At 38.5% G+C, this 24,131-nt stretch overlaps 1 protein-coding gene across 2 annotated transcripts in view; it reads left to right on the plus strand.

Moving 5' to 3' along the window:
• PPP1R14C (protein phosphatase 1 regulatory inhibitor subunit 14C) overlaps window positions 1-17,871 on the plus strand; it is a 51,152-nt gene extending 33,281 nt beyond the window's left edge. Inside the window, exons 2-4 of one of the 2 annotated variants that reach the window (XM_057364454.1) lie at window positions 5,583-5,666; window positions 7,000-7,032; window positions 16,520-17,869. In XM_057364454.1, the coding sequence (XP_057220437.1) occupies window positions 5,583-5,666; window positions 7,000-7,032; window positions 16,520-16,594 (192 nt within the window). In that variant the 3' untranslated portion in view covers window positions 16,595-17,869. Of the gene's footprint in view, window positions 1-5,582; window positions 5,667-6,999; window positions 7,033-16,519 lie in introns of both variants that reach the window. The other variant, XM_057364455.1, reaches the window with a different exon arrangement.
• Window positions 17,872-24,131: the final 6,260 nt, after the last annotated feature.

Consider the following 24,131-nt stretch of genomic DNA (forward strand, 5'->3'; position numbering starts at 1 on the left):
CCCTCAGTTGTGGAGAAAGAGTACAAAGGATGGATGTACAAGAAAATACCTGAAAAGATTAAAAAAAGGAGCAGAAGTAGTAGGATTTTGCAGGAACCAAGCTGTTGAGGTAAAAGCTGAGGAGTACATTTTTAAGACCAGGAATAGAGGGCAATGTGTACTTGAGGACAAAAGTTAGCCTGTTGTTCTCCAGACCGAGAACTGTGCRCAGGACTCAGATCTTTCCATGCTTYACCAGCAACTTCAGGGGCCCTTGCTGTGTTTGCAAAGTGTTACCTCCCTCTAGTGGTGTGTACACAAGGCTATGGACTGCTGTAAGGGTACATCTGATCTGGACCATGTAGATAAAACATCGTGTCCTTGACTAATCCAGCCCTTCATGCCATGTTATATAGATGTAGACGCATTTGATGCACCAGTGAGATGCTGGGCAGCTTGCATAAGCCATTCTGCTGACAGGTGTGCACTTAGTATTCTTCCTTGGTCGTGTTTTTAACTGGATCCACATGATACCAGACTTAAAACAGGCTCAGCTCAGAAGGTTCTGTTAAACAGCCACACTGCCACAGATCAATTATGATTATTCATAAACAGTAGGATCATTGACTCAAAATGAGTGGGCAAATCTGGTAAGTTTGCCTTGAATGTCTCTGCACTTTTATTCAGTGAACAAGAGTGATAGAGGAAGATAGATGTGCTGTTGGTGGAAGAAGCTGCTGTGTTGGTCAGAACAGATTGGGTACAATATGGGTTTTTCTACCTCTTAGGTGGAGCCAAGACTGGATGGCATGTGAKCAGGAGTGTGGGGCCTCATTCTCTGTATTGCCTTTGAGATTTCATATTCGGTGGCTGGTTGCTAATGTGATAAGTGCCTGATGGGGGAGAAAATAATTTGTAACTGCATGCTAAAGATTGTATCATACTGGGAGCAGCATCCTAAATGTGTTCACTGATCATCAGCTGTACAAACTAATATTCACTGTTGCATGAACTGCTTCACCTGGACCAAAAGAAATTAGAATAATTTTTTTTTCCATGTTTAACATTAATTCATCATGTCTGCTATGGCATTACTGCTGTTAATATTATAGGATTGGAGAAAACATGCTGTCATTTAGTACTTGGGTTGTACCACTGAGAATTCTTGTTCCTACTGCAAGTTTCATGAACCCTGGCACTTTTGAGTAYCTTCTTGCTGTCTTCAGCATCCTTTCCTAATCTTCTCTTCCTCATACCAATCAATAGATAGAGCAGTCTTTTTGTTTTGCAGATAGCTTTCTTTTAGCTATGTATTGTGACTCTGCACTTAACTAGGATTGTCTTTAAGGAAAAAAGAGCTTTCTTTGATTCCAGATTAATAATTTTTGATCAGTTAAACTATTCTTTGTTTTGTTTTCACTTTTATCTACTTTTTCCCTCATTCATAAGTCCCCCCAAACAACTGAATGCTCTGAAACAAGAAACACGTAAGTTTTTTTTTTGTGTTTCATACAAATTACTGTTTGGTCATAAGTGCAATCCATTCATAATCCCACCAGGTTGMATATGCAACCAATGACTTCTAGTCCTGGTAATTTATGGATTTTTTATTTATCATTCTGAGACTTGCACCACTGTCTTGTAGTGCCATCCATGTCTGCAGATGAACTTGTTTAGAGCTGATTGTATTAGATGCCCAGCAGATGTCTGTTCTAAAAGAAGTACATATTTTCATATATTAAATGCATCTTTCCAGGAAAAGTGGTCCTGTTTTCTGGTTTGGGTTTGATCACTTACTGGCCATCATCCAGGAATTCTAGAGAAATCCCTGATTCATACAATCTGAAACTTTCATGGATCTGAATTGTGTGGTCATCTTTCCTTCCTTTTACTTCRTTTTTCTCTTGCTATTCTTTCTTRTTGCTTCAAAACTCACTAYKAAAATGATGGTGTTATCTTTTCTTGATGCATTCAATTTCTCCTTTCTTTCTCAGATTTAAAATCTAAAGTAAAATCAAACAAGCCAATATATTTAATTATTTCCCACCACTGCAAATGAGATGATGCACAGTGAATGGCAGTAAGATGTGGGATAATAGGTTAATTTGATAGTTGGATTTACAGTGGGAAGTTATCCATAGGGCAACTATTGCCCTTTAAATTTTAAAGCCCCAGATAAATGTTTAATTAGTAGATACTTGGAATGATGTCAGACCTGCTTTTTCTGTACTGGAGGTGCTGTCCTCAGGGTCAGCAGACTGGAGCGTTCTTGAAGATGCTGCTRCAAATCCAGCCCTTTGGGTTAAATTGCTGTGGGAGCTGGTTTTGAAGCCATTGCTCTGGGCTCTCTAATGGTTGTTCACCCTTTTCTGTTTCATTCACCACTGCCAGCTGGAGAGGCTGTAATATCTYAAATTGCTACAGCTATTTACTACTTAACGTAGGTCTGTGCCCATGGTTTTGCCAATTGGCTGCAAAGAGTTCATGCAACCTAAAGAGTAATGGGGCTGTCTTTCCATGCGAGTTTGAATTTAAGATGCATTTAATATCGTGGAAGTTGTCTTTGGTATTTTCTGACTTTCAAATAATTAAGCTCATTTGTGTGAATAAATCAGATCATGTTTTGCCTGCATTGTTAGTGCAGACTGCAGAGTGTGCTTAGGAGTGTCCATCCTCCCCCCCCAGGAGTTTCAATTGGTAGATGTTTGTACYTGGAACCCCCCCTCCCCTTCTATTTTAGGTTTTCTGGGGGCTGCTCCCTGTGAGCATGTTACTAGTGGTTTCTTCCCCCCTCCCCCATCTGCTGTTTTAATCACCTTATCTCCCTCTCACTGGGGCAGAACTGGTGGCAGTGCTTTGTTGTCTTGCACAGCCTCATGGCAGTAAAAGGACCCTCAAAATACCATCCTTTGGCTATGCACAGACCTTCTCAGCTTGGCCCAGCCCAATATGTATGTAGCTGCTTAATTGTAGTTGGAGCAACCAGACTAATCTCACCAATAAAATCGGTCAAACAGAAGACATGACTTTGTCTTTCTTCCCTCTGTCATTACAGCTGTTGTGGAGTGGTCAGGCTCCCAGCCTAAGGACATGTTTTTCAGGCCTAACATAAAACTCTTGAGATCATACAGGCGTAGTAGTTCAGATAGAGAAAAGATGCTCTGATTGTTCATTCAGMCAAAAATAAGAGCAAGAGTTACCTTTTTGGGCTTCCCCCTCCATTTGTGGTATGTATCAGATTTCAAATCTGCTGTAAAGTAAAGAAGATACATGATCGTTTACAGAAGAGGTAACTTAATTGAATGCCTTGGTGTCAAACACAACCATGATTCCTTGTTTTGGGAATATTTCTAATTTACTTTTTGTTATCACACTCTGTGATATGCAGGAGCTGTATTACCTCTTACATTAAAGTTTCAGTGAACTGCTGGTGCTCTTGCCCTCTGAACTGATGGCAYGGTGAACCTTGATGATGTAGGAAAAAGTTGATTTGAAGAAGATAAGAGGAAAAAGGGATAGCAGCAAGGACCTCTCCCACTTAACTGGAACTGTTCAGAGTAAAACTCACCTTTGGAGCTCTCAGCTCCAAAGAAATGTGATCACAAAAAAGCATTATATACCTTTTAGGCAATTTCCCCTCACTGGCGCTTTTCAATGTTGTTTCAGTTTGCTTGAATGCTGCTCCAACACACAAGAGTTCAAAATGTCTATTTGACAACATATTCAGTGTGCTGAACAGCACTTCTGAATGCAGATAGATGCAGATAGATAATTGGTATTTACACAGTTCAATGGATGTGTATTTTGATAAGTTTACAGTATTAGTAGTAACTCCAGGCACCCTGTCTTAACGGTATTTAGGATGAGCCACTTAGATAAAGTTTCAGGAGGTTTACTACTGTTGTGAGAAATTTCTGGTTCTTAGTATGATATGCAAATTAGCATAGAGTTGGAATGGTAAGCTACTAAGTAAGTGTATCGTTGTTATGGATTATTCTTTATCCTTTCCAATTCTGATGGCTTTTAGTGAATATCTTTATAGCCAATGGAAGACTTCTCTTCCTCTTGTTTGAATTGGTAACAAATCTGTTGTGTTAGGTTAGAAACTCCCTTATTGCCAGATTGTGTTACAGTAACTGGCATCTTTGATTTATTTCAGCAAATGTGCATGCTTCCTTTCTGAACAGGCTACTTGGGCAAAGGGTGTGCTTTGTGTATTTGTGCTCATTGGATCTAACTGCCTGCATGACTGCGTGTCGCTTTCYTTCAGAGATGGGAATGGAGTACTTAATCATCCAACTGCTGTCCTTCCTCGTCACACTCAAAGAGACGTTGAAAAGTTGGCATTTCAGCTGGAGTTTGATACAGTTAGTTGTTTGCCACTTTGATGCTTAACTTTGGTTAAATTAACTTGAACTAACTTAACTTCCTTATTAATGTTCGGGCTGTCTTTTATCCAGTAGAATAATTTTGGTGTAACCTGAGGCAGTTGCTATTGGAGCTATTAAATTATTTCACAATTGTTGAAACCYTTGCAACTTGCTAGAACCACAAAGCTTTTTGTTAAAATGTTACTTTGAAGGATCTTGAAAAGTGTTGGTGGTGTACAAGAAGTACAGAAGTGCTGCTGTCATCTTAAATCCACCCTCCTCTTTGGAGGCTTTGAGGTCCCTGTTTTCATTCAGGAAGTGCCAAAGTGATGCCACATCAGTGAATGGAAYGCTGGCAGTATCCTTGTGGGCAAGGACAATCTTGCAGTGCCCATGTGTTAGCTTAAATGGGGAGGGGCACCAGAGGAGCTGTGTGCCATGGCACTGAGGCCACTGTCGGGGCTGGACTTGGTGCAGGAGAGAGGCTGAGATCAGAATCTTGTAGTGCAGCAAGGAGCTGCACAACAATTTTGATGAGAAAATGTATAAAATGGCCAGCAGAATATTTGTTGCATAATTGAAAATACAATAAATAGTGAGATATGTGGATGATGAATTCTCATTTGAATTCTGGAGCTCTGGGGTCCTTCCAAATGTGTGGACTGCTTCTCTGACTCGGGGAACAAGGCACCTGATGTGTTGGTGATGTAAAGACAGAAGTGTGTGGGTGGAGGAGGTTTAAGAAATATTCTCTAAAATACTCTGTACAAAGCCTTAGACTTTGTATTTCACCTCAGGTGCTGAAAATCTGAGTTCTTCTGATGGAGCATGTATGTCATCCTTATAAGCTAACTTTAAGCAAGAGAGATCTTCTACATTGTTACCAAAATAAGCAGTCCAATCAAAAATGCTTTCAAAACAATTTTGTGGCTTGCTTCAGTTATCTACTTCCTGTTGATCCTTCTTCATCCTCTTCCCCAGTACTATGAGAATAGCATGACTTGTGCTGCTGGCCAGGAGTCAGTAAGACATCCTGGCTGTGAGCAAAAATTGAATAAGAGCCTCCTCTGAGGCTGGGGCTTGGCCTTCTGTTGGCCTGAGAGCAAGGAATCAAGCCACCATCCCTTATTGATTTCCTTGTCTGGCTCCAGGAAAATTGGAGTTAAACTAGGCTGCTTTTGGGGTTAGTTAAAAGATAACTCTATGGACTAAGTGGGTGTTTTTGCATTTCAGGAAGAAGAAATGCCAGATGTAGAAATTGACATTGATGACCTTCTTGATGCAGCCAATGAAGAGGAGAGAGCTCTCAAATTACAGGTAATATTATTTTATAATTTTAAATTGGAAAGTGGCTGAAGTACTTTGTCTGGATTGATATCTTGTGTTTGATTAAATCCACTGTAAACATAGAATTAGAATGGAGAGATTCCTGGTCTAGTTTAGCATAGACTGTTCAAAGGTAATCAAAATCCTTTTARATAAAGAATTTCTGGAAGGTGGGTGATAACACTAGTAAATAAAAGTTCAAGGAATCCAGTTACAAAGGGAAATATGCTAAGCCAAATTAGGTTCATTCTAATTTGTACAAGTATAGAAAATAAAGAACAGAAAAAATAGAAAAATGAACAATCACATGGAAAAAGCTATATGTCTGAGAGTCAGTTATGATGACCAGATACTTTCTGTGATTCACTTCAGCAGCAGAAATGTGTATGCATGTGTATACACACCAGGAATCTTCTTTTCTGCTGGCAATTGTTTCTGTGTCTTTACCAGATAGAAATTGGAACCCATCAAAAAGTTCAAAGAAAGGGTGAGATGGTCAGGAACAGGAATTAGCAGGGAAATTCAAAAGTTGTCTGCTGAAATGACACAGTTCAAACCAGCTCTCTAACTCTTTTAATCCTGTGTGAGGTGGAAGTTAACGAATGGAAGAATGAGAGGGAGTAGAAAAAAACCCCATAATTTTCTTCATATATATATATATATATAAAAATATATAAATCCAATAGGAAATTTCTCCATTTATAATCCTTTCAGATGCACTAAAAAGGAAATCTGTTCCAGAGTATTGGCTTGCCCTCAGCTTGCTTCTGCAAGGTGATTAGTGTGGTGCTTAGATGCAGCACATCTGATTTTAGTGCCTGTTTGCACCCTTTTCCTGGTTCTCACTGGCCATCCACAGAGATGTGGGGCATGGCCCCAGGCTGTTTGCTCAGCATTCATAAATAGCTTTGCTCCTTCTGCCTAAAGCAGCCCTGTGCTAGGTATGCCCTGCTAGGAATAACTAACGTCTCTATTTCTGCATTGCAAAGACTCTGATGTCCTCACAGAAAGCTGCCTTTCACATATCTGTTGCTGGGAGAAATGTTCTTGGATTCTCCTCCTCTTCTCAGTTTTTCTTGGAGAGAGGGATTTTGTAACTTGCTATCTGGAGAAAGAAGCCATTATTTCTCTCCTGGTACAAATCATCCAACTAGGGAGCAAGGGTGATTTGTATAACTCTGGGTTTTCAGTAAAATCTTCATTCAGTGGTTCCTGGTTCTTGCTCCTTTTCTTTCTCCCCTCCTTTACCAGGTTTCATGCCATGACTTGTTTATGTTCACTGTTATTTTGTATGGATACTGACACTTTGATATTTTGCTTCTAGGAAACTCTTGTAGATTGCTACAAACCAACAGAGGTAAAAGTCTTTTCTTAAATGCTATTCTCCTGTGGAAACTGTAGTTAAGTTCAAAGCTGAAGTAACTTTTTGTTCTTATGATAAAGCAAATGGATGAATAYTAATGGCTAGCTGGTAGACTTGGARYTTTATATTCTGAAAATGTTTGTGCCTGTCACATAGCTCCAGTAGGAATGTGATTGTACTCAGTGAAGGAACTGCCAGTCATTCCAGCTGAAGTGTTAATATTGTTTTGTGTAATGTCCTTACTGACTATGCTGACTTTTAAAGTAGCCGTAAGAAAACTAAACACAATTCTCATCAGATGGCTAAAATATTTGCATGTTGGACTGTACTCTTCACTGTGAAATAATTTAATTTCTTCTATGCCAGTGAAATTTATTCTGAGAACTGTTATGCAGATATGTGGCTCAGCTAATTCTTTGTGTGAATGGATTGGATAGAATTGGGGGATAACCTGTTCCAGCAGGATTTAGTTATTCAACTTTCAACAAAAAAAAGCCAAAACCCGCCACCACTAACAAACTCAACAAAACAAACAAAACAAAACCCCCAAATGAACAGCAACAAAAAAAAATCCACATCAAAAAAAAAAAAAAAAAAAAAAACCCAAAACAACAGCAAACCAAAACCAACCAACCAAAGAACCCCAAAACCACCAACTTCCCCCCACCAAGAAAAAAAATCAAAAAGTCTATGTCATGGGTCAGTTTGTGTGTTAGTTCCATTTCTAGAGTCAATTTTTTCCCAGAAGTGGCTGCTGCACAGTATTTAATAGAGGTGTTGGCTTACAGGATTCTTCTTGTCAGAGAACTTTTAGCTTTTCATGACTAGAAGCCAAGTGTTTGATTTTGAAACAAGGCTGCAAATAGGTTGGTTCTTCTGTAATATCTGCAGCTGCAGCCACATAAACTGSTGGGGCTTAAGGATGGATTATCAGGAAGAACTGCTGGTGTGGTTGAATAGGCACTTCCCAGTCCATGAGATATTTTCTTCAAGRTTTTTCYCTTTTTATTGTTTCCTGTGATTGAYTAGGAAAATTSTYYAGAATTTCTATAATAGTTGYTGGTACARAGATTTTAACAGTGCCRGGAATTGACCSAGAAAGACTCACCTGATAACATTTGTAGAGTTTGTTGTGTGTTATATCTTGATTTCTTTAGAGAAGATAACGCACATCTCCCATGATGGAGATGCCATAATGCCAARTCTTCAGCTATCTCACTGCAGTAATGCTACACTGCAGATGACCCTCCCAGCTTCCCTAAGCAAGTGCTGTTGAACCTTGGTGGGTCTTCTTAAGATAGGTGTGAAGATGGATAGAGCATGTGGAGCCTGACATGGCTCTTGTCACAGGCTAGTGAGGGAAGGCTGGAGGCATCACCAGGTGAGAGGAACAGGCTGCCAAGAGTTTAACAGTTACTCATGTGCTGACCTCTCATCTCTGTTGTCTGAAGGCAGAGGAAGAAGGCAGAGATCAAATAATTACTCTCCTTCCTTCATTCATTGAACACATCATATTAATTATTTTCCTTAGCTCTGAAGCTTGACACAATGTAAGGACACATTTCAGAGTGCTGGTAAGGGTWCGTGACTGATGTCAGTGAGTATTCCACTGGAAACCTTGGTTGTAGAACTAYGGGAAATATTTGTACCATACTGGTAAATTAAGTTGGTGTGGCAGTTTGCAGGAAACAATGTCCCTGACACATACCCTTGTATGTGTCATCAAGGCACCTGGAACAAGGTGAGATTTTCATACTGAACTGGTGATTTGTGTTTTCAGTCCTCTGTGGATGGAATGGAGGCAGCTCCCTTATCTGGGAGAATATCCATCTTCCTTGTCAATCTTTAGAGATAGCTAAATTGAGAGGCTACTTAGTCCACTCTCTCTCTCCCTCCAACTACCTGAAAGGAAATTGTTGACAGATCAGGTCGCCTCTTCTTCCAGGAACTACTGGCAGGACAAGAGAACATAGCCTTAAGCCATGGCAGGGGAGGTTTAAGTTAGATATTAGGAAGAAATTCTTCACAAAAGGGCTGATAGATTTTGGAATGGGCTGCCCAAGAAATGGTGGAGTCATCACTGTGGAGATGTTTAAGGAAAGGTACTTTGTTCCATGGTCTAGTGGACAAGGTGGTGTTTGGTCATAGTTTGGACTCAGTCTCAGAGGCCTTTTYCAACCTAATTGATTCTGTGATTCTGTGAGGATAGTTTCTAAAATGAATCACTTCCCAGGACTGTTTTACAACAGCAACTTCTCTTCATCTATAGCATAATGAGCCCAGTAATACTGCATGAACTGCTGACTTGAGCAATTTTAAAACAGTGATTGTAATCCTGCCATGTGTGGCCTAAGAAGAGACTTTTAGTTGGCTTAGACGTGCTATATGAGGATCTAGAAAATCTTGTCTAGAAAATCCTTGTCTAGAAAATCTRCAATCCTTTTGTATTTGCAGACCATTCAAAACTATTGAGGTAATTGGTTTGTGAAAGGATTTTTAKAAGATTTGTGGAGAATGGATATGAGCTGATGGAATTTCTCCTGACCAATGAAATGCTGTCAGTCAAGTGCACTAGGGGCTTTATCATCAAGAGTAACACAATTTGCAAAAGGTAGTAATCCCTAACTGGTGAGAAAGTTATGTAGTATGATGTCTCTGCTTATGCTGAACATAAAGAAAAATAGTACAGGCAGAAAGCTTAATAACTTAAAGCTCTTATCTCATCTGTTAAAAAWCCCTCCAAACCTGCAAATATCTTAAGTCAGTTTTGCTTAGTATCTTCCATTTAGAAGAAAGGTTAAGGAAGGACTGAAGATTTTTTGTATGTTATCCAGGTCAATTTTAAGATTGAAAGAGTTCCCACCCTCTTTAATAATTTGGCCAAAGGTAATAGTTGACAGTAACTTATGAGGAACTGTTACAAAACCTTTCTTCTAATGGAAATATARCTAGACTGTTGAATGTGCTCTAAAATATTAAAAGCCTTTCTAAGGTAGCAATTATGGCTGTTTTAATTTGTATGGAAATAGGCTTAACATGGGACTTTTATGTAAAGACTTATTATGTACACACATTTAAAAGATATGGTAGCTGCTAAATCAGTGTCATAATCAAATTTTGGATCTGAACTTTTGTAATTGAAGAGGAGCAGGGATCAGCATCCTCTTCCTGCATTATCTGTGTGCCRGAGCAGCTGGTTCTTCATTCAGTCCCATGTGTCACTTGTGCAGAATCCCATTCTGACCTTTGTCAGGTTGCTGCTGTCTCAGTTCTGTCTGACGTTCTCTACTATCTGATGATGATGGAGAATCTTAATGTAGGTCACAGAGAATGTTTCCTTTCATGCTAGCAGTGAATATAACAAAGAAATTTAAATATAATCTGTAATCTTGAARATAAGGTTTAGATACTTGATGATAGACTCTTATTTAGGATAGGAAGACAGTTGGGGTTGTGAAATCAATGAGGTTTTTTCAATACATATACTTTGAAGAAGACTGACTAAATCTATGTTGCTGTTATCTCTGCTGCTGGTAACAGCAAGGCCACTCATTTAGACTTGGCATTGGAGAAAATCTGAAATATTTGTGTCTGATGCAAATTAAAGCTTCCACTACTGGAACTGTCAAAGTGATGACACAAGAAATTACAAGGAAACTCTTAAAATCCTATGGGAGAGAAATCCAATGAATGGGCAATTTTTATGTTTACTGACTCCAAAAGATGCAGCTGAGSAACACAAGGTCTGCAGATAACGAATGTTTGAAGAGAACTGGATAAATTAGATTTGCAGTTTATTTACTTCTTTCTTTTCTCACAGAAATATACAAAGCTTCAAATGAGTGGGCTGGARATCTCTCCCATTCAGGCAGGATTAAATCTATCCAGAGCATTTTGTTCATACAATTCTTCATTCAGTGCGAAATGGGAGAAAAAGGAGATGAAGTTGCATCATTAAAGAAAGTTGAATTGCTGAGAACTTTTAATGATAATTTTCAATATTATTTGCAAACAGTGTTGAATTGTTGTACATATTTTCTGGAACTTGGGCAGAGATTAAGTCACTGACTGCTCAATTACTTCAGTGGTTGGACTGTTTCAGCAGCTTTTAACACTTTTGGAAAAGGTAGAGATGCATTTGCTTAACAATATGTTTTCCTAGCTTAATTCCTAGTTGAAACAAATGACAGGCTTGTGATACAATTTTTTAGAGTGGTCTAGGCACTGTGATTTTAAATGAAAAAGCTGTTTTGTGTATATATTGAGATAATGTATGTTTTTAGTATGCAAGCATGAATAGAAAGCACAAAAGCTTCTGAAATAGAACCCCATAACTTTTGAAGGAACATATGTTTATTTTGGTCCTAATGTGTTATGAATTATTTCAAGATAATGTTACTATTTGTTTTTTTCAATATAGATGTGTCCTAAATCCTCAGTGCAGYGTGTTGCCTTACATCTGGGCAAGCCAGGGCAGCTGATGGGTGGTAAATTATTAAGTCAYAGTGAATGTATTTTGTGTCCATATTCTTTGAAAACAAATAGGACAATTTCTAGAGAAAAAAGGTTAGAAAACATGCTTATTTAAAAGCAATACAGGCAGATGCATTTCGAGTGAAACATGATTTCTTGTTCATCCATTTGACCACTGAATTCAGTGAACTAAAACTTTTTATGTGCCTGCTGAGATCTGGCCTATATTGTACTACAATGTTGGAGGGAATTAATCTTTCATATTTTAGTTTCTGCAAATACTCATGAAKACAACTTATAAATACCCATAGCAATATCAGAATGGAAGGGCARCTGGTGATTTGACAAGAATAAGCTGTGCTTGTTTATGTGCTGCAGAATTGGACAAGAATTGGACTGCAAGTCTTTACCATAGCTAAGCTTTGTGGTATGCAGTTAGTACCTTGTGTGGAGCTCACCAAGGAGCTAAATTGCTGCATGTTGTCTTCTTCTGGACACTGATGGTGCTGTGGCCTCACTGGAGAGGACATTGTTGATGGCATCGTTCAGTGAGGGTACAGAGATGCTGCACTGGTTCTTCCTAATAGAAGGCATCTTCTGGCCTCCTTCTCCCAAAGAAGTTTCCTTCTTTCTGTGCAATTGGCTTCAGATTTGARCCTGTGTGGAAGAGGTGTTTGGCAGTAAGATGGCTAAGGTTCCCTCTTCTCCCTCTTCCTTTTGTGTTTTTTTGTGGTTGGACAATTTGGGTTTTTTTTTGGTTTGGGGTTTTTTTGGTTTTTTTTYTGGTTGAAGTTTTTGTAAAAAAATTTTAGTTACTATTTAGTTTCTTCTCCAAGGAACTCTGGGATTGCTCTCCAGGCTGACTTTAGTCAGATTGCCATAGTTTGTACAGCCAACCAATGAGGCCATCTTCAAGAAATAGCCTTGAGCAAACAGAGTTAATAAAATCTTGAGTTTTGACCTGGGTACAAGGAAGTAAAGCTGTGAAGGAAAACTGACTTACAATTCATTTCATGTTCTAGTGAAGCAAGAGGACTAGAAACTTTAAATTTTAGTTTAAAAACTAGTCCTACTACATGTGTATTGTTTGAGGAAGAGAAATCTGGAGAGACAGAGTCTAATTAGTCTCCAGAATTAATTGGAAGACTTGAATAGGAAGCCTGGAATTCATTGTCTGTCAAATGACCTCRTTAAAACAATAAGTCACACCACCAAAGCAGAGAGGTGAAGTGATTTTCTCCCCTTTCCTGAATTATCATTTCACCTTTGTTTTTTGCTTTTATTATTTTTTTGCCTAAGGCTGAATATAGTTGAGTTTAGATGAACTATAGATTTAGCCTGTCTCATTTAAATTTGCTTTCAGAATTAGAAAGATGTCTTCTAGAAACAATGACTTARTATTATAAATTAACAAAATTCTCGATACTTTTAACAAGGGTGCCTCCTTGCAGAAAATCAGTAAAAAAAATCTAAGTTTGCGTACATTTTTGTGTTTTAAAAGAAAATGATTTTCTATTTCCTATTTATTTTATTTTATTTTTTTTTTTATTTTATTTACCGAGACACAAAGTGCTGGTGTGCGATTTTTTCTTGTACTAGAAGTGTATGTAGCCTGTGTATTCCTAGCTATAATAGTTAGCTATTCCTAGCTATAGCCCTTCAAGGAATAATTAATAAGTTCTTGAATCCTTCCTGAATTATTCTTATGTTTTTTAACTCTGTGAATTAAATCGGTATAATGCAGGTAGATAATTCAACCTGTGTTGTAGAAGTACTTTTAACATAGATTAGTACATGATCAGCTTTCAAATGTCTGATGCTAAATTTCAGCATATCTTGTTACAAGAGGGAATTTCAATAAAATGTTCTGTGTAAAATGATTTTTGCGTCCGAGGTGGAGATGGATGTGGATATTAAGCCTCGACTCAAATGGCCACAAGGAACAATACTGCAATTTTTGAGTGATGGCTTAAGAAAACAAAATGGGTATTACTGTCATAAAGCTGAGTTGGTTAGTTATAAAGTGAAGGCTTACTGAAATGCTGTGCAGTCTCCTGCCTCCATGGAGGAAAATGTGCATCTTTTCTAGAATGCTGCCTTTCCTTGATGGGGAACTGCAAAGCTAGAAAGGCACGAGCACCGGAGCACAACTGTGGTAATGACAACCAACTCCATGCAAGTGTCAGTTGCAAAGTGATACTTAAAACAGAAATCTGCTCAACCAATGTGACTTTTGTGTCCATGGGATGTGCAAAACAGCACCACTGCATTATGCCAAATGTCTGCCACATGCAAAAGTCTTGTGTTGGATTTTACTGCCTGGTACTGCAGACCCTTATTTCAAAAAAAAATAGTTCCTGAAGGGTAAATAATTTAAAATTATTATATGTATTTCTTCAAATGAATGCTTCCTCTGCCTTAAGAATAGTCAGTTAGCTCAGATCTCTTTTAGGGAGTTGACCCTACAGTTTGTTTTATTTTTGCATTAAGAAGTTTCCAGGTGATGTTAAAGTTGCCTGAACCTTCAAGGAAATATCTTGTTTTGCAAAAGTAGGCACCTATGATAATTCTTCAAAGTATATGGGGAGGATTTCCTCTCTCTTTCTGTAGTGTCATATTAAAAAGCAACAGACCCCTGGCTATGTTCAATATCTAAGGGAAACTTGCTCCAAACTCTACTGAGGTGTGGGAGAATGGGCAGAGAAATGGCAGGCTGGAATATCCCAAATGACTACAGAGTACAATAGATGTCCCTGTGCACCCTGCAGGTGCCCCTTCCTGTAAGGCTCTTACTTCTTTGAAGCTGCTAGAGAGTTTGCACATGCAGTGCATTGTTGCTGCCTTGATAGTGAGTGCAAGTGTTGTAGAGTATTTGTGGCTTGAACAGATAATTATTAAAGTTTTCCTAAGTAAAGAACTGTGCTTCAGGCCAGTCCTCTCCAAAACTATCATAGTCTGATGTTTTGGCAAGGGATTATAGGTTGTTATATTTTTTTTTAATGGAAAGACTTGTTGAAAGGCAATACTAATGACACTGGTCACAAGTAAAAATCTTTTAAGATCACTTTAGGGAGTTTATTTCTCTCATGATTTTACTGCAGGGTTTTATATGCCTTTGTTGGTAAAAAAATAAATCCTAAAGTGTATATATGTTTCAAGCAACACCGTGTCATATAGTTTTGCAGATCCTTACAGTGATGTTGATCTAGCAGGTCCTTAGAGTGATGATAGGATAACACTGAAGTAATGCAAAGGTTGTTGAAAGCTGTGAATTTTTAGAGTAAACATGTCTTTCTCCTTTTTCTGATTTTTTTTTTAGTGGAGAAGTACTGGACTCTGATAAAAAGGTTGATATTGTTGTAGTGCCTTGTGTCTGTGTGGAAGAATACACAAGTGGAAGTTTCAAGAGAATGGCAGGAGAGGATTTGGGTGTCTAAAGAAACCTGCTTTTCTGGTCATCTCATTAGGCTGTCTATCCTGATGGGAAGTGTGATACTGATATGCATAGATGTATTCCTGAAGTGGCCTTAACTTAGTTCAGGGTGGCAGAATATAAAAGGTTCTTGGTGAGCATTTGTAGACCCCACTGTCRTGTAGCTGCTCTGCCTTTGCTGCAGTCCATTGCAGCCACAGGTAGTGGGGATGCAACAATAACCGTGCTGCAACAATACATGCAGTTACTATAGATGTGCATAACCTGCCAGGAAAGGAAATTGRTTTGTTGGGACCATGGTCCCACCAGAAAAACCTGTCATACTTCTCAAGTTTAAATATGTATTTACTGAGACTTTCCTTACGCAAACTGTAGCACCTTGTAATATATGGTCAATGTGACCATTTTTGAAAGGTACTGCATTGTCATTTAGGTGGGGACTTTATTCACTGAAWTTTTTAAGTTTGAGCATTCATCTAGGAAATCATGYTTTTAGTTGTTTCATAGAATMATAGAATAGTTTGGGTTGGAAGGGAGCCTTAAAGATCATCTAGTTTGACTCTCCTGTCAAGGGCAGGGACACAGTATACTAGGCTGCTCAAAGCCCTCTCCAACCTGGCTTTTCACAGTAATCTGACTGACTAAATCCATAATTAAATTCCATGTTTATAGCTAGCCAATTTCATAAGAACCTTTTTGTAGGTGTATACATAGTACTGTGGGTAAACATTTTCCCATTTACCCAATGTGACAGTAAGGAGATCATTTAGCTTTTAAAKCACCTGCAAGAAATTGTGTACCAAAACAATTCCAGATAATAATGCAAATCTGTAAACTTCTGTTCTCACACATTTTAAGAAGAAAAAATCTGCTGAAGCTGGGGAAAATATCACTGTGARTAAAGACCTGGCCCATGATTTGGTTTGTTGTGTTCTGGGTTTTTTGTTTTGTTTTGTTAGTTTTGTTTTTTTTTTTTTTCAAAGCAGCGTCATTCACTTAGCTCTGCAACCAGTTTCACCCATCATAAACCAGTGGTGCTATGTCTGGCTCCTTCTTCTTGCCTTGCTTCAGACTGACACAAGTGTTAGTGTGGGCTCACACTGGTGAGCCTAGTCAGAGGGCTGGGCCAGCTTGGAAAGTAGCAGGGCAAGAGGAAAAACAGCAGAGTTTTCAGCCAGATCAGCTTTCTTGTACAGCTGAGTATGCAGCCAACCAAAATGCTAGTAACGGCACGGAGAGTGGTGACAGAAACACCTCTTTTGGCAAGAGTGCTGATTTCTGTGCAGGCTTTAGCTCTGGAAGTCTGCTCTGACTGTGGGTGTTGTATCCAGCCATAGATTTTGCTTCATTCAATAGTTGGTAGAAGGCCCCTTGTAGTGAAAGCTCATTGTTCACACCTCTGCTGGATGGTGAAGGGTGTRTATAAGGTTCCTGGCAATCAGACCAGAGAAATTCCAGCTTAGCAGTAAAAGCTTAAATAAAAATATATAGTTTGCTGTTTTAAAAAATCTTCATGATGGTATTATGGGATCATTAAAATTACTCATATTTTCTTTTTTTTTTTTCTTTCTCTAGGAATTTATCAAAGAGCTGCTAGCTCGGATAAGAGGAATGAGGAAACTAAGTCCCCCTCAAAAGAAGAGTATATAAATAACTCAAAGTAATAGCACTCTGTAAAAGACATGGCAAGGGAAATGGGACTTTGAATACAAGACCTTTATTAAAATAATTGTCTTTCTCCACAACTTTTTTCATTTTATTCAGTTTTGACTCAAGGAAATTTTTTGTGTGTTTTAAGGGTTCTTTTTCAAGTGTCAAATTTTTTTTATCAAAAATATCAACAATTTGGATGCTGCTCAACTTTCACCTGAGGATTATTGAAGCAAGTGAAGAATTGAAGAGTTAGTGATGAGGGGCAGCAAGCCTATGTGGTGAACCAGAAGATCTTGTAAATTTACAGAGCTAGGAGACTTCTCCTTGCGATTAGTTGGATAACATTTCTTAAGTTGGTTGTACATTTAACTCATGGATGTCAAGTTTCTTGTGCTTGTCTGTACATAAACTTTAAAGTGGGTTGTGAATACTGTTTCACATGGATGGAAGGAAAAGTTTGTCRCAGTAAATTATTTAAATGGTGGTTATTGCAAATTTGTTACCAGAAGGTACCAATTTAGATTACTAAAATGAATGCTGCCATTTTTCTAAATACCCTTAAAGCAGCCCAGTGAAGAATTTCATCATATCTCCTTGTTTAGACTCCAGCATATGAAAATTGGGAATTTTAAGGGCTTAATTTSTAGACATAAAAGTTATTTGATTGACTTTGATGCTTTGCCAGGATCACTTCCTCTCCACCTCATGGTGTCTTGGAGCTGTGCTAACCTATACTGAATATGGGTCTGGAGTGATASGTAGAGAAATGTCCATCACCATTTAAAAGCTGGTTCATGCTGGAGGAAAGGCAGTGATACCAAAATGAATTGCAAGTACTGTATTGCATTTAATGATGTGGTCTTAATCAAATGCAGATTCCTCTTCTATAAAGGTAGACCAGGAGTAACACAGCCTTTGTTTATGGCTCTGCCCTGAGAAGTGGGGAGACTTCTTAACTTAGGCTCTCTTACTTCTAAGAGCAAGAATAGAGATCCCTGCTCCCTTCTGGAAAATGCCSTAACTAGAATGTTTGATAAGCTACCATTTACTGGTAGGTGACACTAGTCAGGCATTTTATATCAAGGGTGCTCTGAACATATTTTATTTTTCAAAAGAAGTACATGTTTGTGAATTTTATGTATACTGGCAAGCTTTTTTAATGTATTTAATTTTGTAATGTTTACTGATGATTTTATTTACCAGATATTTACTCAAATAAATGGAACAACTTGTGACTTGTTACATGTACACTTTACAAGACYATTGTTGCTGAGTAGGTTTGTAAATCTTGTGAAGAAGAGAAGCCTGTGAGGTGGTAAGTACATGGCAACCCAGCTATATTGACCCTAACTRGCTTTTAATGTACCCAGTATCACTCAAACTCCTGTAACCTGGTGCACAGCTTCACTTTTAAAAGCTTCCTCCACATGAGGTCTTCCTTCCCTGTGCCCTAGGGAATTTAAAAAGGGGTGGGGAAATAAAATGCTTGGAAATTCTTTTAGATAAATGGTGACAAAGTCAGGTAATTCTTTTTGTAGGGAGAGGGTTTACACTAGGTYGCTCTCAGTTTCCTAGAGAAGTTGTGGCAGAAGGGAATCTTTCAGGAGACACTCTACCTTTCTTCCTTAAWGCACCTTTCTGGATTCTCAAGAAATTGCAGCAGCCCACAGAAAAGACTCGCCTGCAGCATTTTAAATTTAAATCTTATATCTTGCCAAAGTTGCAATTTAGCTCTGGTTTCCTAACAAGTCACCCAGCAGATTTTTTTTAAATTGTGAAATGAAATTTTTACTTCAGAGAAATCGGGGCGGGGGGTGGGGAGGGATTGTGATTTCATCTGTTTTTGGGTTGAGATCCTATCTATTTTGTCAACTTTATTGGTGGGATGTCTTTGGTTCTGGAAGAGGCCCATGTGACCAATGTGTCTTGGCACAAGAGGATTGTTTCTCCTTGCAGAGGATCTCATGTAGCTAGATTTAAATGATCAAGTTTGTATCAACATCACCCTTTGAAGCAGAGAATGTTRCAGGAAAAGCTTCCTTCACTGCTGAGGTAAGGGGACTTTTGTTAGATTTTTCACTCAACTCTGGAGTAAGAAATTGGTGGTGGTGTAAAGAAGTCTTACTAGCAAGCCTGATGTTTGAATGGCAGRTACTTTTTCTGGAAAGCATTTTGGTTTGTAAACCCCTGAGAACCATTTTTCAAACTGAATACAGTTTAATATGTCCAAGATGGGGAATTGTAATTGAGACTTGCTGGCAATTCTCATGTTCAGAGTTTTGAGCTGGAGTCTGAAACAACCCAAAGTCTGAACCATGAGTGTTCTAGTAATTTTCGCATGCATAAATGCATTTTGTGACTTCACAGACGATTTCAAATATAATTTTTTCCCCCTTTATAATAATATTTTGCCAAATCAGATGGCAATTAATGGCAAATGTTTTCTCATTATCTAAAGCAAGAAATACTATCCACAAATATTTTTTTCTTTCATGTTGTTTGACTAAAAGCTGCCCATTCAACTGTATGCGTGACATATTTGTGTCTTTCATTCTATTTGTTTTGCACTGAAGTGGCTGTGGAAAGTAGCAGTGTACCCCTTCTAAAACCAGTAGGTTTGATGGCACTCTTAGAAATGGTGAAAACTGTCACCTTACTGTTACAGTCCTTACTGTTTTCTTGCCTCATGGAGATAGGATAAGTCACTTCTGAGAAGGRTTTCCTCTCTTCCAGTACCATAGGTTTTGATGTCTTACAAGYGTCAGTGAGCAAAACCAAGCTAAATAGCTTTTGTTTGCAGCTGGCCTGATTTTCCTGGGGAMTTACAGGGTCTCATTCTTGCTAATTTTTACTTAATGGAGCTACTCTTTGCCTTGGTTTAAGTRAGGGGAGAATTGACCCATTCACTAAAGGTTTAATTGGGCTTTATGTCTTTGTACTGTGTGGGTGTTCTTGGCTCTGGGGCAACATTCAAGGGGCGTATAAATAGCACACTGTTACTGAAACAACTTGAAATTAAATCTTACAGCCCCGTCTCTTTGCTGTCTTGGCTGGACGACTCTCATGAGAAGAGCCAAGTTGCTGCAGTGAGAACTTCCTCTGGGCTTTTTAAGTGGCTGATTAAAGAAACTGAAGTTCCTTCTTATAAATATGTAGTGAAGATGAGTTTTTTGTTTTGGAATTGAAGGGCCTCTCCACTATTAAAAAACTGCTTGCAAGAGCATGTATTTCTGGAGTCTGCTTCATGATGACATAATTAGCCTTTGCATGTTTTACAGCAGGACCTGACAGTTGGCTTAGAAAGAAAAGCCAAGTGCTTGTGTAATCATATTTAGTGTGCCTCATGAGGCTGCAGTGACAGGGTAGTGTATTCCTGTGGCACAGAAGAAAGGACATGAGCCATTTGTCTGCTAGCCTCATTTTTATTCCTCCCCCCAACAATGGGGTTACTCCTGAAGTTGCCATTCATGCAAGGAATGTAAGGAGGAATGTGGAAGGGAGAGTTTTTCTGTTCTCTGAGAATATGGCCAAGAAAAGGAGAAACAAAATATCTGCTGCATTTGTGCCCTTGAAACTCTTTGACACTGAGTCTTATTAAGAGGTCTAGGTACTTTATGCTGATAGGTATAATAATGTATGTGAAATTGAAATTACTCAGCAATTAATTTCTAAGATTTTTTTTTCAGATTCAATACAGTCTTCAATACAGGTAAACATGCAGCTCCAGGGTAAAAAAAAATAATGTCAGCAAAATCAACAGAAGACCTGTTTGAGTGGAAACTAGAAGAAAATGCCGGTCTTATTCTGAACAAATAGCTAAACTTGAAACTCTGGTGAAGTTCTGTAACAAAAGAGAAAATTGTTTCTTGGCTGCATAAGGTTTGTCATTGCCAGCATCATGCACAGATTGTATACAGGTACCGAGTAACTGCATGCAGTACTTTTTAAGAGATGTTGGGATTTAGGGAGAAAGTCAGAAAATAAGTCAGATGTTGGGAAATCCAGGAGAAAACATCACTAAGAAAATTACCTGTTAGGAAAACAGAAGAGTCTTTTGTTACTGCATATATTTCTGTATGGAAAGAAAATGAGAGATGCCAGTTCTTTTACGTATTGGMGAAAAGCATGAAGAGGAGGAATATCTGGAAGATGAAGGAAGCTTGAAGTGTGGAGGAAAATAGAGCACCTTGATGGGGATGAGCTCTTTGAGCTTGCTAGTGTGCGAACAGGTGAGATTGACATCTATTAGTATCTCCAAATTGAAATTGGATGGTTTTCTAGATAAGTTGTCATTGGATCAGTTATTCCATTTCAGTCAAGGTAATCAAATGCCCTAAAACTCTAGACTTCTGTTTCATCAGGTTTTGTTTGTTTGGTGTTATTTATTTATTTGGGTTTGTGATTTTTTTTGTTTTGTTCTAGATTTTTGTTAAAGCAGAGGAAACTAATAGGAAACTGATTTCTACRTGTTGTGGCCATGTAACTACATGCTTCTGTCATGGTCAAATCAGATTACTAATACTAGCTACAAATTTTATATATAACTCTACTACTTCTTACTTGACTTTCATGTTAACTGCCTTTTTTTTTCTAGAAGTAAGCAAATAGTAAGTGTGAATGTAATTAAAGTTGCTRTTGAAAGCCAGAGAGAAACTGAATCAGAAAATGTGACTAGAAAGTGCTCCGTGTAGTAAATTTTATTTTTGCCACTGGAGCATTCTGTCATCAGTGTGTAAACAGTGTTTCTCAAGTTTTGAAATTGCTGTTTATAATAATCTAACCTAGTGTTGATGAGGTTTTATTTGTTTTGTGGTTTTTTTTTGCTAGAAATAATGACCAAATTCTATGGACTTACACTGTTTGCAGACACCCCTGTTTTTCAACAAAAACTGACATTAGTTGTTTAAAGAAACTGAGCTATTTTAAAAATTATTTTTAAAAATGCATATAAGACTAAAAATTCTTTTGGAGGTGCAGCTAATAGGTTTTGTTTGATAGTAAACTCAGATGTCTTACTGAATTGGTATTTTAGTTGAACTTTTTGCCTTTTAAGATCAAAATCAAAAATATCCTCTGGAAGCCCTTAGCAGAGGTTTCAGTCTGCCTAAATGTGTAATACCGAGTTGGACTTGAAGCTCATTGTTACTTGGCAAAAAGCATAGAAGCTGATTCTCTTCAAGGACAGAGAGTTGCTTTAATATCCCTTCTAGTGGGCATAGTGGATGAGAGAACAAGAGGCTTTCCTGCCTCCTTAAAGGAGGATCCTACAACAGTGTCAGCCCAGGCATTGTGGGGTAAGTTCATGTCCCCTTGTGCAGCCCAGAGTTGTACTGGGCCCTGTGGGGTTGGAGTGGTGTGTACTATCAGATATATGGAGAACTAGATCATGCAGGTCTGGGACAGGATTGTGCTTATCCAGGATCTGTGTTTCCCATCTTGTTGCTTGAGGTGGGAATAGCCTTTTTTTAACACAGTGACCTACAGAAAAGAAGAAATCCCACTAGGGATGGCATGTTGAAACTCTCGTCAGTACTTGCTGTGTCCTGCCAACAGAAGCCAATTTGTGGTTGTGGAAAACCTGCCTGCAGTTCTGCTACAGGTCTGCCTTAACCTGGTTTTGGGTCAGAGCTTGCTTCCTGTTGGTTTGTTATGACACTCTTCCTGCAGTATCAGGAAGCCTCAAAACATAAATGAAAAGGCTTCAATGGGAACTTCAGGGTGCTTGTCCAGAAACCAATGCAGAGCCAAAGCCATGTCAAGGCTACAGTGAGTGTGCCATGATGGTGCCTGAGACAAAGGCACTAGACCTGACTTGGAAGTGTTCAAAACCAGRTTGGRTGACASTTTGAGCMACAGTTTTGTACCCAGTTTCTGCCACTAATCATCCTCAATGAACTGCATTTTTTCTGTTGTGTCTTTYCAGACTTATTTTCAAGCCTACCAAAGCAATAGTTACTAAATCAGTTTTGGTGTCCATTGTCTCCTGTACCTCATGGTGTAATTGCCTATAGTCTGCATCATTTTCCCCCATTCCTTCAAGCTTAACAGCTTGATTATTTCTGTTAGGGCCTTTTACTACTAAATGGAAATGTTATGGTGCTATTTCTGCCACCGTGTTTCTTCTGTCAATACCAAGTCAYTTCAAAATACTAGAAAGGATGCTGTAAATTTTAGTATCTTTGATTTATGGCCTCATACTCCTGGAGGTTTTTTTCACTTTTTTTTTGTTATTTCTTTGCTTTCTTGAGTGAGTTTTCATCAGTGTGTGAATGCAACTCAACCMTATAATGTAAGGAGAGAACAGAGCTCCTAGAAGTAAATCAGTTTCTCCTACATTCCGAGAAAAAAATATAAATGTGTTTTTTATTTTTTCCTCCAAATATCTGGAAGATTCATTTGCAGTGCGACAGAAATGTTCTTCTTTAGAAACCTGAGGATGTAATGTGAGTAACGAAACAAGCGCTAAATGGTGGCAGACACATAAACTTACCAAATGGACACATTTCTCTGGGAATAGAAAAAAAAAAAACAACCCACATCTGTGTCTCCTGAGCTCAGTGTTTGTCAGAGACTAACCTACTTCCATTATGCCCTGCTGGGCTTTGTGCTGGGTCCAGGCAGTGGCCCTGTGGAGAGGTGAGTACTGGCTCTTGAGGAGCAATGCAGATATGASCACATTTGTGTAATTGCAGAAACRCTGAATTGCTTAATCCTGAACCCAGTGTTTGGGCTGTTAAGAAGCTGGTGTTTCAGGGATAGTGTTGGTGGGATGTGTCATCACCCTTTTCCATTTTGTGGTGACTGTGATGTGCRCAGTGTCTCCTGCCAATGCTGCTAAGGAATGCTGCATTTTTTCAGGCATTAAATTAGGAAAAAAGCATGTTTTTCATTTGGGAAGTACAGTAGTTTGTTACCAACCCACACATACCATTAACTTGGCTCCTCTGATGTATGTACCTAAAAAGCAGGTCTTTCAAATAGGTATAGCTGTACATATGCTGTTGCCAGCTGACAGTGTCTGGTTTTGTGAGAAAATGAAGCTGTTCAATGTTCTTTTGTCTGAACTAATTTAATTCCTGCCTCCTAAACTCCAGTTAACCTTTTAATATAGGYTTCACAGTCAACAGAAAAGCTTTAGCACCTTTGGGAAATTCTTCTGGTGCTGGCTTAGATTTAACACCAAGCTCAAAATGATCCAATATTAGAAAAAGGCTAGAACTTGTTTGTAAGATTTCCTTCTTTAGAGTTGTCTCAAAGGTGCTTCTGTTTCCATATCAACAATGTACTGCAGTAGTGCTTGTTTTATAATGGTAAATCCTTAGAATTTTAATAATTTACCTCAAGTGTCTGCTCTTTCTTTTGTCCTCTGATGTGCCTTGGCCAAGAGCTGACACTTAACATATTGTATTGATTATTTTTTCATCTATGAAGTTGTACATTCAGCTCAGCACTTAATCACTCTGAGGCTGGACTTTTTGKGCTTGGCACAAGGACAATGTGTTTAAAAATATATGTCAACTCTTCAAAATTAGAA

This window comes from Malurus melanocephalus, unplaced genomic scaffold, assembly GCF_030028575.1.
Source record: "Malurus melanocephalus ecotype Western Australia unplaced genomic scaffold, MMel_1.1 scaffold_38, whole genome shotgun sequence".
In the NCBI taxonomy this organism is placed as follows: Eukaryota; Metazoa; Chordata; class Aves; order Passeriformes; family Maluridae; genus Malurus; species Malurus melanocephalus.